Source organism: Sceloporus undulatus, chromosome 1 (assembly GCF_019175285.1).
Source record: "Sceloporus undulatus isolate JIND9_A2432 ecotype Alabama chromosome 1, SceUnd_v1.1, whole genome shotgun sequence".
NCBI lineage: Eukaryota > Metazoa > Chordata > Lepidosauria > Squamata > Phrynosomatidae > Sceloporus > Sceloporus undulatus.
Window position 1 is genome coordinate 292386104 of NC_056522.1, and position 13659 is coordinate 292399762.

The 13659-nt window shown below is 41.9% G+C and overlaps 1 protein-coding gene across 1 annotated transcript in view; it reads right to left on the bottom strand.

Moving 5' to 3' along the window:
- SLC6A5 (solute carrier family 6 member 5) overlaps nt 1-13659 on the bottom strand; it is a 99119-nt gene that overhangs the window by 79415 nt on the left and 6045 nt on the right. Inside the window, exons 3-5 of the mRNA XM_042446330.1 lie at nt 9300-9444; nt 3207-3338; nt 2196-2369 (exon numbers count right to left, since the gene is read on the bottom strand). Of these exons, the coding sequence (XP_042302264.1) occupies nt 2196-2369; nt 3207-3338; nt 9300-9444 (451 nt within the window). The remainder of the gene's footprint in view (nt 1-2195; nt 2370-3206; nt 3339-9299; nt 9445-13659) is intronic.

Consider the following 13659-nt stretch of genomic DNA (forward strand, 5'->3'; position numbering starts at 1 on the left):
CTTGAAGACAGCCAGGATCTAGCCCTTTTCAGATCATCCCTAAATTGAGGCTAAGACTCTAAACTCAGCCTATAATCATCCCATTGATACCAGGCCACAAAGATGCCCAGAAATCACAAAGTTTTATTGGTTCCAAAGGAGTGTTATGAGCATTGCATTGGTAGATGCATTTGGTTAGGGTGAGGTGCTTCCAAGAACTGCTGGACTATTGAGGTTTATGCTGAGGAATGTGGACTGGTGACTACTAGGTGCATTCTGAGAGGCCTGAAAACAACTTGAATGCACACCAGAAGTTAGGATAACTATCTGATGGAAATGCCATAGGACTCCTATTATCTCTTGAAGAACTGAAATTTAAAACTTGTAGTTCATTATGTTTCAGTGCAGAAAGTGTGACAATAGCCTGTGTGCTTACCAAAATCCCATCTATGCATACTTTTTAAATGGCACAGGGATGTATTACTGTAGTAGCCATCTTAATTCTAAAATACCTGTCTTAAATATAAAATATGCTACAAATCAGTATGTTGTAGTGATTCAAGCTACAGTCCTAAACACATAGTAGAGATGAATCCCTACTGAACACAATGAGACTCACACCTAAGTAAACAATGCCCTTTGACGTGGAATGTATACTGCAGGATTGATGGTAATTCTGTCTTCTGTTCCTCATCCTATTCTGTATTTGCCTGTCTAATTTTTCAGTTAACATGTTTCAGAGCATCATTCATAAATTTCTCAATTTCTTGCAATTTAAGCAGCATGGTAATGAGCTCCCTGATACGTCTGAGACTTCAAGTGTGCATAATAGCCCTTCACCCCATGAAAAATCACTCGGTCTGCATTATAGCACATCTTCTTCTCATAATAAGGACCTACTTTTGTTTATTTTCATTCCTAAAAGGGAGCTGATGCCTTTACAGAGTCTTAGGTTGATCTAGAAGAAGAATGACTGGACCAGCCAAATGGCATTGCTCAACATCATGGGCTGGTTCAGTATTACACCTTGCTCCTGAAAGTGATGTTATTTGGCAATGGGAACAACTACTTTTTGAAAAATCCTTCAGTAGATCTGAAAATGTACTGCATTCTGAGAAGCATCCTTTATGAAGAACTAGGCTAGTATTTCATGGACTGTCAGAATGCAGATACACTGGTAGCAGCTGACTTGCAAGTGATGAATCTGCTCAGGGTTTTCATCTGAATTGAAGCATATACTCAAAATAGGTTCAAAACTTTGGATAGCTTTACACTAAAACCCAAAGTAGATTCTCATTGAGATAGGAGTCATGAACCACCATGGGGCAAATGTGGGGATTTATCACCAAGTTGCAAGGTTCAAGAAAGACTACACATGCTATCTGCACAAACATGTTTAAAGATCTTCCATAGGTAGAAATGGTAAGAATCTCTCCTGACTACAGATAACTTTGTACAAAATGCCAACTCCATTTTGCAACTTGAGTATGGACTTGTGAAATGAAGTGCCATTTTCATAGAGTTGGAAGAGACTGTCAGGGCTATTTAGTCCAATCCCCTGTCATGCTGTACTATGCAACTGAAGTATTCTCAAAAGATACTCATCCAACCTCTGTTTAAAAACCTCCAAAGGAAATTACATCACCCTCCAAGCCATACTCCACTGTCATACAACTGTTATGGTCAAAACATTCATCCTAATATTTAGGAGGAATCTCTTTCCTTGCATTGGTATGCATTCTAGTCTCTCAAAGAGCAGAAAATAAACTCACCTCCTCTTCAACATTGCATCCCTTAAGATATTTAAATATTATTCTCATTACATCTCTCAACTTTCTCTTCCCAAACAAAACGTAGCTAGTTTTCCAAGTCATTCCTCATAAGGCTTTGCTTCCCAACCTTTTACCATATTATTTGTCCTCTTCTGAACACATTCTAGCCTGTCAATATCCTTTTGAATTGCCATCTTTCAGTACGACTTTGTTATTATCATCTTTAATTTGATCAACGTAACCTTTAACGCTGTAATCCCAATAATGAAAAGAAGACCTTGACATTTATACCAACAAATTTATGAAATGTTTATTGTTCTGTATTTTAAGAGAGACCTGTCTGGAGTACAAAATACATTAAACTGGAAGCACAGTGTAAACCTATTGACAGATACAAATACCAAGATATAATAGGCTATAAAAGAAAGTCATAGACCAACTTACCTAATAAAAGTTTGTCTTTATCTCTACAATCCGGAGTGTTCCATGGATTGTTACAGGAAGCCCAAGGTAACACATTTACAAGAGATGCAAAAAGGTAGAAAAGTGTGTAGCACAATATAATATTATAATATATGGCTATTAGGACCGAGATAATCAGCATAGCAATGCCACAGCCTATGGGAGGAAAGAGAAACAGGGAAAATTAGACACCACTTGACTTTAAGTTAATAAATAAACAGATAGTGATCTGAAAGAAAACACTGAAATACTAATGTACAAATCCGTTCTTGTTTACTGATTACTTTGTTCAGATTTTTCTTTTATAAGAAACCTAGGTCAGAAGTAAGCCCTACTAAGATCAGAGGATGTAACCATTAGATAGTGACCTCCACCATGCTGCAGAAAACATATTTGTATTTCAGTCAATAGCGGACTATCATTAGGACAAACAGAGGAATTATCATTTTCATCCCACATTTGAGATGACATATATTTATTCCTGTATCTGGGGCTATTACATAATATGCCAGATTTTAGAAAGCAGAATGAATGTTTTTAGAGTACCCGATTTCCTTGCCATTTGATTTTAATCTACCCAAGAATAGGCCTTGAAATCTTGACATGGATCCTCCATCATTATCCTAGAGATACACACAGTGAACTCTAAAATGGCTGTACCCAAGGCATTCTCTGCAGGGGAAGTGGGAAACTAATGTGCATGAGTTATTTAGCTTTGAAGACAAGTATTGCTGCCTTATTACACATGTGAGATACAGTCAAAGTGAGACAGCCATCAAATGTTCTCCTGCTGGGAAATGCAGTAAGAAGTCACTAAAGCAGAAAAAGTGCTGCATTGCCACTAGTTCTGTCTTCCCAAGGTCATCTCAAGTTCAAAGCAAGACTGCAGTGCCTCACCTACTAGGAACAATGCCACACAGTAACAAGGATCCATTTCACCACTCTTGTTTAAATGGAAGAGAAACCATATAAGGTTCCTTGGTCAAAGCTCACCTTGTAAGGCAGGGATGGCTTTCCAAACAGACACGGGGCCCTGGCTAGCAAACTGCCCCAGAGAAACTTCCAAGAAAAAGATAGGAACTCCAGCCAAAGCCAGCATGGTCAAATAGGGAATAAGAAATGCACCTAATAGGAAAGGAGAAGATAAAGCTCAGAGACAGTGTGGGAGAAATAGTCCAACCCTCACTACTCTTCTTATTTCATATAGCACAATTTTTTTTGTACAACACCCATATTGGTTCTCCTCACCAATCCTTTTGTAACTAGCATCTGTCTTCAATCTTGAAGAATCCTTAGGATTATAAAGGTGAGAACCATGTGGCCTTCCAGATGTTATTGGACAGCAACTCTCAGCACTCCTCACCATTGGCTCTACTGGCTAGGGCTGCTGGATGTTGCAGTCCAATAACACCTGGAGGGTTGCATGATTCCCATACCTGCTTTATTGACAGAGATCCCCCCAAAAACTTTGATAATTAGTCTCTCCCCATAAATTCTCACTTCTGGCAATCAAGCACAAATACTTTTCATGATGTCTTAAAAACATTTGTTGTTGTTGTTATTGTTGTGTGCCTTCAAGTCATTCCATGTTATGGCGACCCTAAGGCAAACTTTATCACAGGATTTTCTTGGCAAGTTTTATTAAGAGGGGTTTGTCATTGCCAACCTCCGAGGCTGAGAGGATGTGACTTGCCCAAGATCAACCAGTGGATTCCATTAGTCTAAAGGAAATCCCACTTATTTCAGTAGAATTTAGCAGATAAATTATAGAAGGTTCAGGATTACACCTTGCTCCTGAAACTAATGCCTGGACTAATAGTTGTGAGGGTTTGATACTTGCTAAAAACTTCACAGGCATGCACCCTCCACAGATTTTCCAATTTAGTTTTATTGATCTGGTAGTCATTGTAGGAGCGTGTGTACGGATATTTTTATGACTTTATGTATTTTATCAATATATTTATGTTTTTTATGGTATACTGTTGGGAAATCTTTTCAGAGATATAAAAGGGTTATTAAACAAACTACAAATCTGTGAAACTTCTGCAGCCAATTTCAGAAGCAGCCTCACTGAACTCAGAGAAGATTGTCCTGAACTGAGCAACCTAGGTATACAACCTAACTTGAAAACTAGTGAACTAAAATCAAGGGGCTAAAAAGATAACATTAGAAAGTGACCATGAAAGTGAGGTACAGCCATGCTGAAGAGAAAGTCGGCTTACTCATAGAAAATATTATTCAACAACCATCTCCAGTTTTCACTCTGGCAGCCCTAGGTATACAATGTTTGTAAACAGTTTTTGATCCTTATTAGTGAGTTTGTGTGACTATCTTAGTCTTTTGTTGTTCCACTGCTGCCACTGGTTTTGTAAGAATATAAGCCTGGTTTGACAGCCTGTTAGCAAGTGGCAGGGATTCTGGAACTGTTTTTCATGCTTACTTGAACTACTTTCAAGGGGAGGGCAAATTTCTTTTCCCATCCATTATCATGGAAAAATCCTTAAATTTGAAGACACTTACAGGCACAATGTGCACTTGGAAATGTCTTCCAGGTTTTGTATGTAGGCTTGCTCCCAAATATGAGAGCCAAGGACAGATTGCAGACACCCTTTATTATTCTTGGGAGGACTCCACCACAACTTCTATCCTAATATTTCTTAGTATTTAATCATTTAGTGTTTGGTTCCTGCAGAAGCTCAACTATAGAGCAGTCTTGATGGTCCAACTTTGCAAAAGCATTTCAAGAGTTTCAGCCCAAAGCCCAGTCACAGGGAGACTTGAGCCCCTCTGCCTCCCTTTGGAAGTCTGTGGCCAGTTGGCTCTGAGCATCTGTGCCAGGACCTACCTTTTGCTCCCTTTATCTAAACAAAGTGCTACGTGAACAGGCTCATGAGCACATTTGTATTCCAGGCACACACTGTTCATAAACCTTCAAGAGCCTCCATTCTGGTGAAGTCAGGCACCTATGTTTGGTGTATGGCGTTGTGCCTTCAAGTTGCCTGCAATTAGTGTTTTCCTAGGCAAGGAATGTTCATAGGTGCTTTGGCCAGTTCCTTCCTCTGAAATATAGCCTACAGCAGCTGTATTTGTTGGCAGTCTCCCATCCAAGTACTAACCAAGGCTGACCCTGCTTAGTTACGAAGATCAGACAGGATCTAGTTCCTTCACCTATTTTGGTCTTCACTTTTGGAGCTTAGTGAACCAGAATTTCTTGGCTGCTGTGGCAGAGGTGGGAGGAAACTGGGGTTTAAAACCTTAAAAATACTTATCTGTCACACTAGAATTAATGCAGTTTGACACCATGTTAACTGCCATGGTTCCAGCCTATGGAATCCTGGGATTTGTAGTTTGTTGTGGCCCCAGAGCTCAGGCTATCACACAAAACTACATAACCCAGCATTCCATAGCATTGAGCTATGGCCAAGCAGTATCAAACTGCATTAATGCTGCCGCCTTCATCTTTACAAGATAAAGAGCATCTGGTATTGGCTGGCAGTTTCCCATCTAAGTACTAACCAGGGCTGAAAGGATGGCCCTCGTCCTTCTGGCCATGTGGGCACTTGCTAATAGAATTTAAATTTTATTTCCTGGACCTTATGAATGTCCCAGTACTTGCCTGGCCAGAAGGAGAAGGGGCCTGCTGCATGAACACCTGCTAAACTTAGAACAACCACCTCCACATCTTGGCAAAAGGCAGGGCTATGACTAACATCAGTATTTTCCCCCTCCTGTATGATTGTTAACACCTTTGCCTGATGCAGAAACCACTGGGGCTTTGAAAGCTTGCAACCTATGTTTTGTGCATTTTGGCTGGCCAAAAAAGGTATCACTGTTTGGTGGATTTTGGTTCTTATTGTACTTTGCTACATGGCCAATGCAAGCTAGCCCTGGAAGTCATTTCTCTCACGAGCATCATGAGCATCATCATCACTATCACCTCCAACTGCATCTCAAGGGCTTCAGGTGAGAAGACAACTAGCTCACAATCTCAGCTGAGAGGAGCAGCATCTTCTGGCCAGGTTTGGTCCAGGTGGCCACACAGGCTGGTCCACTCCTTTCCTATACCACCCCGTCTGCTTTGGGTCAGCAGCCAAGTTCCCAGGCTGTATGTGTACTGCAGAAATAATCCAGTTTGACACCACTCTAACTGCCATGGCTCAAAGCAATGGAATTCTGGGAACTGTCATTTTGTGAGACATCCTTCTCTGTCTGGGAGATCTGGTGCCACAACAAATCAGAGTTCCCAGAATTCCATAGCATGGAGCCATAGGGCAGTTAAAGTGGTGTCGAACTGAATTTGTTCCTGCAATGCGTTTGCATCCTGAATTGGGAATACATTCCGTCACAGTTCTATACCGAATAAATCGAAGTCAGCAACAGCATCTGCAGTGGTCTAAAAGGCCCACACAAAAACATCAGTTGTTGTTGTTGTTGTTGTTGTTGTTGTTGTTGTTGTTATTATTATTATTATTATTGTGTAGCCTGTGCCCCTTTAACGACGAATGCAAATGCTGCGGTTTAGTATCAAGTGAACTCCTAAGCATCTTCTCAGGAGTAAGTCCCCAGCATTGCATGGTACTTACTCCCAGGTAACTGTGGCTGGCATTGCAGCCTGGAGGGTCTCTTCCCCGGACTGCAAATGAAGTATAATAGCCATCCTTTTTTTTCTGGTTGCCAGCATGGCTGCCCATAAGCCAAATCCTTTAAGGATGGAAAATATTTCCCGTATGCTGCGTTCTAGATCAACAACGTCGCAAGGTTTCACCCAAAGCAAGAAGAGAGATCACTAACGCAGGGCTTAGTTCTGTCTACTATCCGAACATAATTACATTGAGGTTCACATAATAGAAGTGATACAATATCTCCAACGAACCAAAATGATGCCGAGGGTGACGCCTCCTTCTAGACTCAGAACAGACAAATGTTCCTTCCGTCACAATTTTTTTCCTGATCTTTTTGTGTAACTTGCAGAAGATTTTATTTCGTATCTAAAAGGAAATTCCTCTTGATTTTGGGCCTGATTCTTACATATCGATTTTTTTAAAAGAAAAAAAAATCTGTCGTTTTGCATTTCTGATAAGTAAGGTCACACAATTGCAACCTTAAATTCTCACACACGTTTTTCCAATTTGAGGGGTTTTTTTCCTATGTTATGTTAATGAGTTTGTCAGCAGTATCTATACTCGGATCTTGGGATGCTGTTTTTGCATTTTTAGTCCCAACCAGAGTAAACCTTTTGGGATTGACAGGAATGCTGCCTTGCCATTCCATAATTGATCAAATGTGTCTAGATATATGTTCACTCTCTTTTAAAAAGGCACCCCACCCAGTGTATGTTTATTTGGATTTTTCCACTGTCTTGCCCCATCAATACAAGGGAAATAAAAAGAAAGTGGTTTGGAGAGACCAAGGGTGACCAGATGTCTTCACCTCAAAGGAGGACAAGGCACTTCAAAATGTAGGACGTTCCAGAAAAATATAAGGTATTGCCCAATAAAAGCTAAACAGTAAATGCGTGGTTCTTAATTATGGTCAAAATGGGGGACGTTTTGAACTTCCTCCTGGACAGAAGGTTGGAATGGAGGGCGTGTCCTGGAAAAGGAGGACGCCTGGCCCTCCTGGGAGAGACAGATGAGAAGAGACAAGCTGCAGGAAGGGGAAGAACTCAGCAGCTGGAAAGGGAACGACCAAGTTTTGGCTGAGTAAAAACTGGAGATGATTGTAGGACCTTTCGTGGGGGTTGTAGAAGAGGACATTTCAGCACTTGCTGTCTGGATGAGTGACAAGCAACACTTGCAGAAATGTCCTCCTCTACACAACCATCAGAGGTAAAGGTGTCCTCTCCAGTTTGCAATCTGGCAGCCCTGTCTCTAGATCTCCATTCCTCAAGCCTTCCGAGGAGTATTAGAAGTCTGTAGAATTGGAAGTGGAATTGGAAGGGTCGATGTCAGCAATATCCTCATTCTATTTGCTCTCTCCTGTATTTCTCCATTGAAATGATTTCCACATTTCCTTTGCTCCCTGATCATTTCGTTTCCAATGGGAAATTTGCAGTGGAACTCTATGCTTTACTCAGAAATGATCACCCCACTGAGGTCTGCTTCCAAGTATGCAAGGCCATAGCCTTTAACCCTCCTACCTCCCAACCCAACCAGGGAAATTTGGGGGACAAAGTGAGTTCCAGACATATCAACAAAACATCCTTAAGATCTTCATGCTCATTGGTCCACTGGTGATATATCCAAAGACAAGCGAATAAATTCATTGTGAGAACCATTTTAATCGTTATCTTTATTCAGAAGGGAGGACTTGTTTATCAAGGTGTGTATCTATTGCTGCACAGTTACGTCAGTTTTGTACGAATCTTAACTAATGTGGCTCCAGTCCTGTGGGATGCTGGGATTTGAAGTTTGGTGAAGTAGTTAGAATGCTGCAGCTAAATAAATGATGTTTCCTTTTCAGACATGATTCCTGGGTCTCTGTAAGGAAAAGAAATCCACAACAATAGCAGTCTTGTAGAATTATAGAATGAATTCTATAATTAATCCTATAATTAATTATAGAATTATAGAATTAATTCTATAATTTTACAAGACTGCTATAATTCTATAGCATATAGACATATGCTAGGATATCTGTGTTTCTATTCTCTAGTATAGATGTCTGTGTCTGCGCCTTCATCTCATCTGTCGATTTATGGTGACTCAATGAATTTCATATGGTTTTGTCAGGCAAGGAATATTCAGGGGTAGTTCCTTCCACTGAAACATAGCCTTCGGACGAGGCTGCATCCACACTGCAGAAATAATCCGCTTTGACACCGCTTTAACTGCCAGGGCTCTTTACTATGGAATTCTGGGAACTATAGTTTTGTGAGACATTTCGCTTTCTCTGTTAGACGGCCCTGGGGCAACAATAAACTACAATTCCCAGGATTCCCTAGCACCGAGCCAGGGCATTTAAAGCGGTCTCAAACTGGATCCTTTCTGCAGTCTGTTCTGGACCCACAACCCCCCACCTTCCCTCGCAACGGCTGCCTAGCGCTGGAGCAGCAGGAGGATGTGAAAAAGAGAGGAAAAGCCATACCTCCCCCATTCTTAAAGGCCAGGTACGGGAATCTCCAGACATTGCCCAGCCCTACGGCATAACCCACCATGGAGAGGATGAAGTCCAGCTTGCTAGACCAGTTGCCCCGGGCTTTGTTTTCGTCCCCTTCCTCCTCTTCCGTTTGCTGCAGGGAGACAAGAGGGAAAGGGGAAGGGAAGAGGACAGGGATGGAGACATATTGAATTCCAAAAGAGGGGTCCCCGTTGAGATGCAAATGGACTTTAAATTGCCTGGACTTTGAAAATCTCCCTATTGAAAGAAGAAGAGCCTGCCTGCAAAAGATATCCTCCCCATCATAACATTTTTACTAAGGACTGAAACAACATGCAGGCATCTGACTAACATAGAATCATAGAATCGTAGAGTTAGAAGAGACCACGAGGGCCATCCAGTCCAACCCATTCTGCCATGCAGGAACTCACAATCAAAGCATTCCCGACAGATGGCCATCCAGACCTCTAAGGATCTCCAGTTGTGGTTTTTTTTTTCCTCCTGTTTGGTTTATGACATCTTGCCTGACGAAGAAGCCCATGGAGCTCCGAAAGCTTGCAACACTGTGCATTTCGGTTGGCCAATAAAAGGTATCCCTGGTGGATTTTGGTTTCGATTTGTTAAATGGCCAACACAGCTACCCCTGCATGATATTTTGTTTTTTTTAATGACAGAGATAGACTTCTCGAGGAATCCGTTATCCTCTGCCTACAAAGAGGCCTGTGGCCTCAGTGGAATGAAGGCATATTGGATTGCAAGAGAAGAATCCTTGTTGCGATGTAAATGGACTTTAAATTTCCTGGACTTGGAAAATCTCCCTATTGCCGCAGGGCCAGAAGGAGGAGGAGCCTGCCTGCAAAATTTACCCTCCCCATACCATCTTAACTAAGTACAGAAACAACAGAATGCAGGCATCTTCCTAACATTTCCAGTTTTTCCCCTCCTTGGTTTGTAACATCGTGCCTGATGAAGAAGCCAGTGGAGCTTCGAAAGCTTGCAACAAGGATATTGTGCATTTCGGTTGGTCAATAAAGGCATCACTGTTTGGTGGTAACTGAAAGAAAGAGATTGGTAGCATGAGCTTCCATAGCCTTCAGTCTACTTCCTCAGATGCATCTGAGGAAGTAGACTGAAGTCTACGTGCTGCCAATTTCTTTCAGTTAGTCTCAAAGGTGCTACAAGATTTCTCTACATACTAACATGGCGGTATCTTTGAATTCTACGGTTTGATGGGTTTTTGCTTGAATATTGTCCTGGGAATCCGTGGTTGCAAACAGCAGCCTCAGATCTACCACTCCATGCAAACCCAATGACCATCCTCCTCTTTCCCAGGGATGGTCTTCCACCTCCAAGCTCCTCAATCTCTAAGCATGTGGAAAGACCTCTACTGAACAAGAGGAAACCCAAATACTGCTCAGGGTGGATCCACACAGCGTTGGACTACGACAGTCTGGAGACCAGGGTTCAAATCTCCAGAGATCTTGCAAACCCACTGGGCGACCTTGGGCAAGTCACACTCTCTCAGCCTCCGAGGTTGAAGGCACTTGCCAAAAAACCCTATGATAGGTTCACCTCATTAAGTAAAAAAGTGACAGTGCCCAGCTTCTTGTGGTGGGTCTTCCAGCCGTTTCCGACTTATGGCGACCCCTAAGGCGACCCTATCCTGGAGTTTTCTTAGCAAGATTTGTTCAGAGGGGGGTTGCTATTGCCATCCTGTGAGGCTGAGAGAGTGTGACTTGCCCAAGGTCACCCAGTGGGTTTACATGGCCGAGCCAGAGTCAAAATCCAACACTCAAACCACTCTACCAGGCAGGCTGTATCTACACTATAGAAATAACGCAGTATGACACCACTTTACCTGCTGAAGCCCCATGCTATGGGAATCCTGGGGTTTGTAGTTTTGCAAGGTCTTGAGCCTTCTCTGCCAAAGTGGGCTGGTGCCTTATCAAACTACAAATCCCAGGAGTCTGTCGGGTGGCGCCATGACCGTTAAAGCGGAGTCAAACTGCATGATTTCTACAGTTTAGACGCACTCTTGCCAATCTCATGACTTCCCCCTGGGAAACTTGCCAAGGCTTATTTAACAAGAATGCAAAAACTTATTCAACTCATAAACCGCATGTGTTCACTACAAGAATACGATTTCAACGTCCAGTGGAACCGAGAAATCGCACAAACCACCCAGGAAACGATAGATAAGCATTCACAAGCCCCAGACCTTCCCGGCTAGTCTTTTGTTGGGCAGGCAGTTTACAGAGGGTCTATTGCCCTTTATTTTTCTCAATGGGAATATAGGGCTCCCGTTGTTTGCAATGGGCAAATATATCCTTGCGAGGACCCATTGAGCATCCGACCTTTGCGTTATTTGATCCAAACTGGCAAAAAGTCTGCGTGAAGCAGGTTTTACGAAGCTGGGCTGGGATTTGGGAAATCCATGTTTCTAAATCTCCATTGAGCCATGGGACCAGTCCTTTCCTCTGCCTGGCCTGCCTCACGGGGTTGTGGCGAGGGTAAGTAAGAGTGCCATGGATGTGCCTTGAACTCGATGGAGAAAAGGCCTGAGATCACTTCCAAGTGGCACTGAACATATAATTATGCCTGGACTATGTGTGCTTTAGTTATGCCTTTTAACTTGTGTGTATTTTAGATGATCTTTGACAGTTTTTAATTTCACTGTAATTTTTAAAAATGCTTTTTTAATCTGTGAGCCGCCTTAGGTCCTTTCTGAGAGAAAGGCAGCATACAAATGAAATAAATAAGTGCTATATCAAAGAAAGGGTGTCTAGTGTCTTATAACTACGAATGTGCAGAGTGACATTTAATTTACATGGTCCACATATAGATGGGGCAATAAACGGTACAGTGAGAACTGCACCTCTCCATCCCTAACCTAATTTAATCTGGATTATTTCTCTCATCTGATTCAACTCGGTTCTCTTTCAGACTGTTATTGAGGTTGAAATCGCTTCAAATCCTTGAAAGCCGCCACGAAGTACGAGATAACCCTCATTTACATACATGAATGTTGGCTTTCTTTTAAAAAGTGGAGGGGAATGCTATATATTTAATCTAAGAGCCATGAAGAAAGAATGTATATCATCATGTACCTTCCTATTCGTTTTGTATCCTTGAGTTGTTAGGTTTGCTTTTTTTTTTTTATCTTCTCTGTATTGAATTGTGATGGCTCTGAGCAATCATTAAATACAACCTCGGTGTATTTAATCTCTGGACTTTGTCACACGTGAGAACTGAATCGGTTAAAATCCATTTTGGCTGAGAAGTGTATCTCATTTCGGTTTGAAGGACAACTAATAGGAATAGCAGCCACTAAAACCAGTAACAGGAATTGTGGGGAAATTTAAGCATTCTCTCTCCTCCTCCTCCTCCTCCTCAGATAGATAGGACTTTCCTGCATGCAAACTCCGCTCTCCGCTCTCCTTACTGGATCACAGGAACAATAACAAATACCTTTGTAAATTGGTAAAGAAACCCTGTGCTCCAGGTCCCCCATCTTCCTCCTCTCTCAACTTTCTTTGGAAAGATGGTGAGAGAAAGATTTCTTTCTTTTACCTGAACTATTTTGTAACTATAGCTGTGTTGGCCATTGAACAAAATATGAACAAAAATCCATCAGGGACACCTTTATTGGCCAACCGAAATGCACAATATACTTGTTGCAAGCTTTATAAAGGTTATCACTGATGGGTTTTTTATTCACTAGCTAGGTTAGGATGCAGCCTCTGTGCATATGTAGATTCAAGCCATTAGTAAACTTTTGTCTTAAACTGCAAGCTATTTGTGTTGTCTTTGACACAAAGTCTTTCCTAAGCTGGTGTCTCTAAATACTTTGGACTCAGATAAACTGGGGGCAAAACGAGAGCGTTGTTGCTGTTGTGTGCCTTCCAGTTGTCTCCAAATCATGGCGAACCCATCCTGGCCAGATCTATTCAGAGGGGGTTTGCCACGACTTTCCTCTGAGGCTGAGAGAGTGTGACTTGGAACCCGGGCCCTAGCCTGACACTCAAACCGCGACAAGACACTGCTTGCTCCCCAGTAAGAAGTCCATGCGAGAAGATGTTCTGAAGATGCCAGCCACAGATGCTGATGAAAAGTCAGGAAGAAACTCTTCTAGAACATGGCCACACAGCCCCCAAACCCACAAGAAACTATGGATGCCGGCCCTGAAAGCCTTCGACTTCATCATCATCATCATCATCATCATCATCATCATAATAATAATGTAACCCGTCTTGAATCCCATTGTGGCAGAAAAGCGGGATATAAGTCCTTGAAATAAATTATTATTATTATTATTATTATTATTATTATTATTATTATTATTATTATT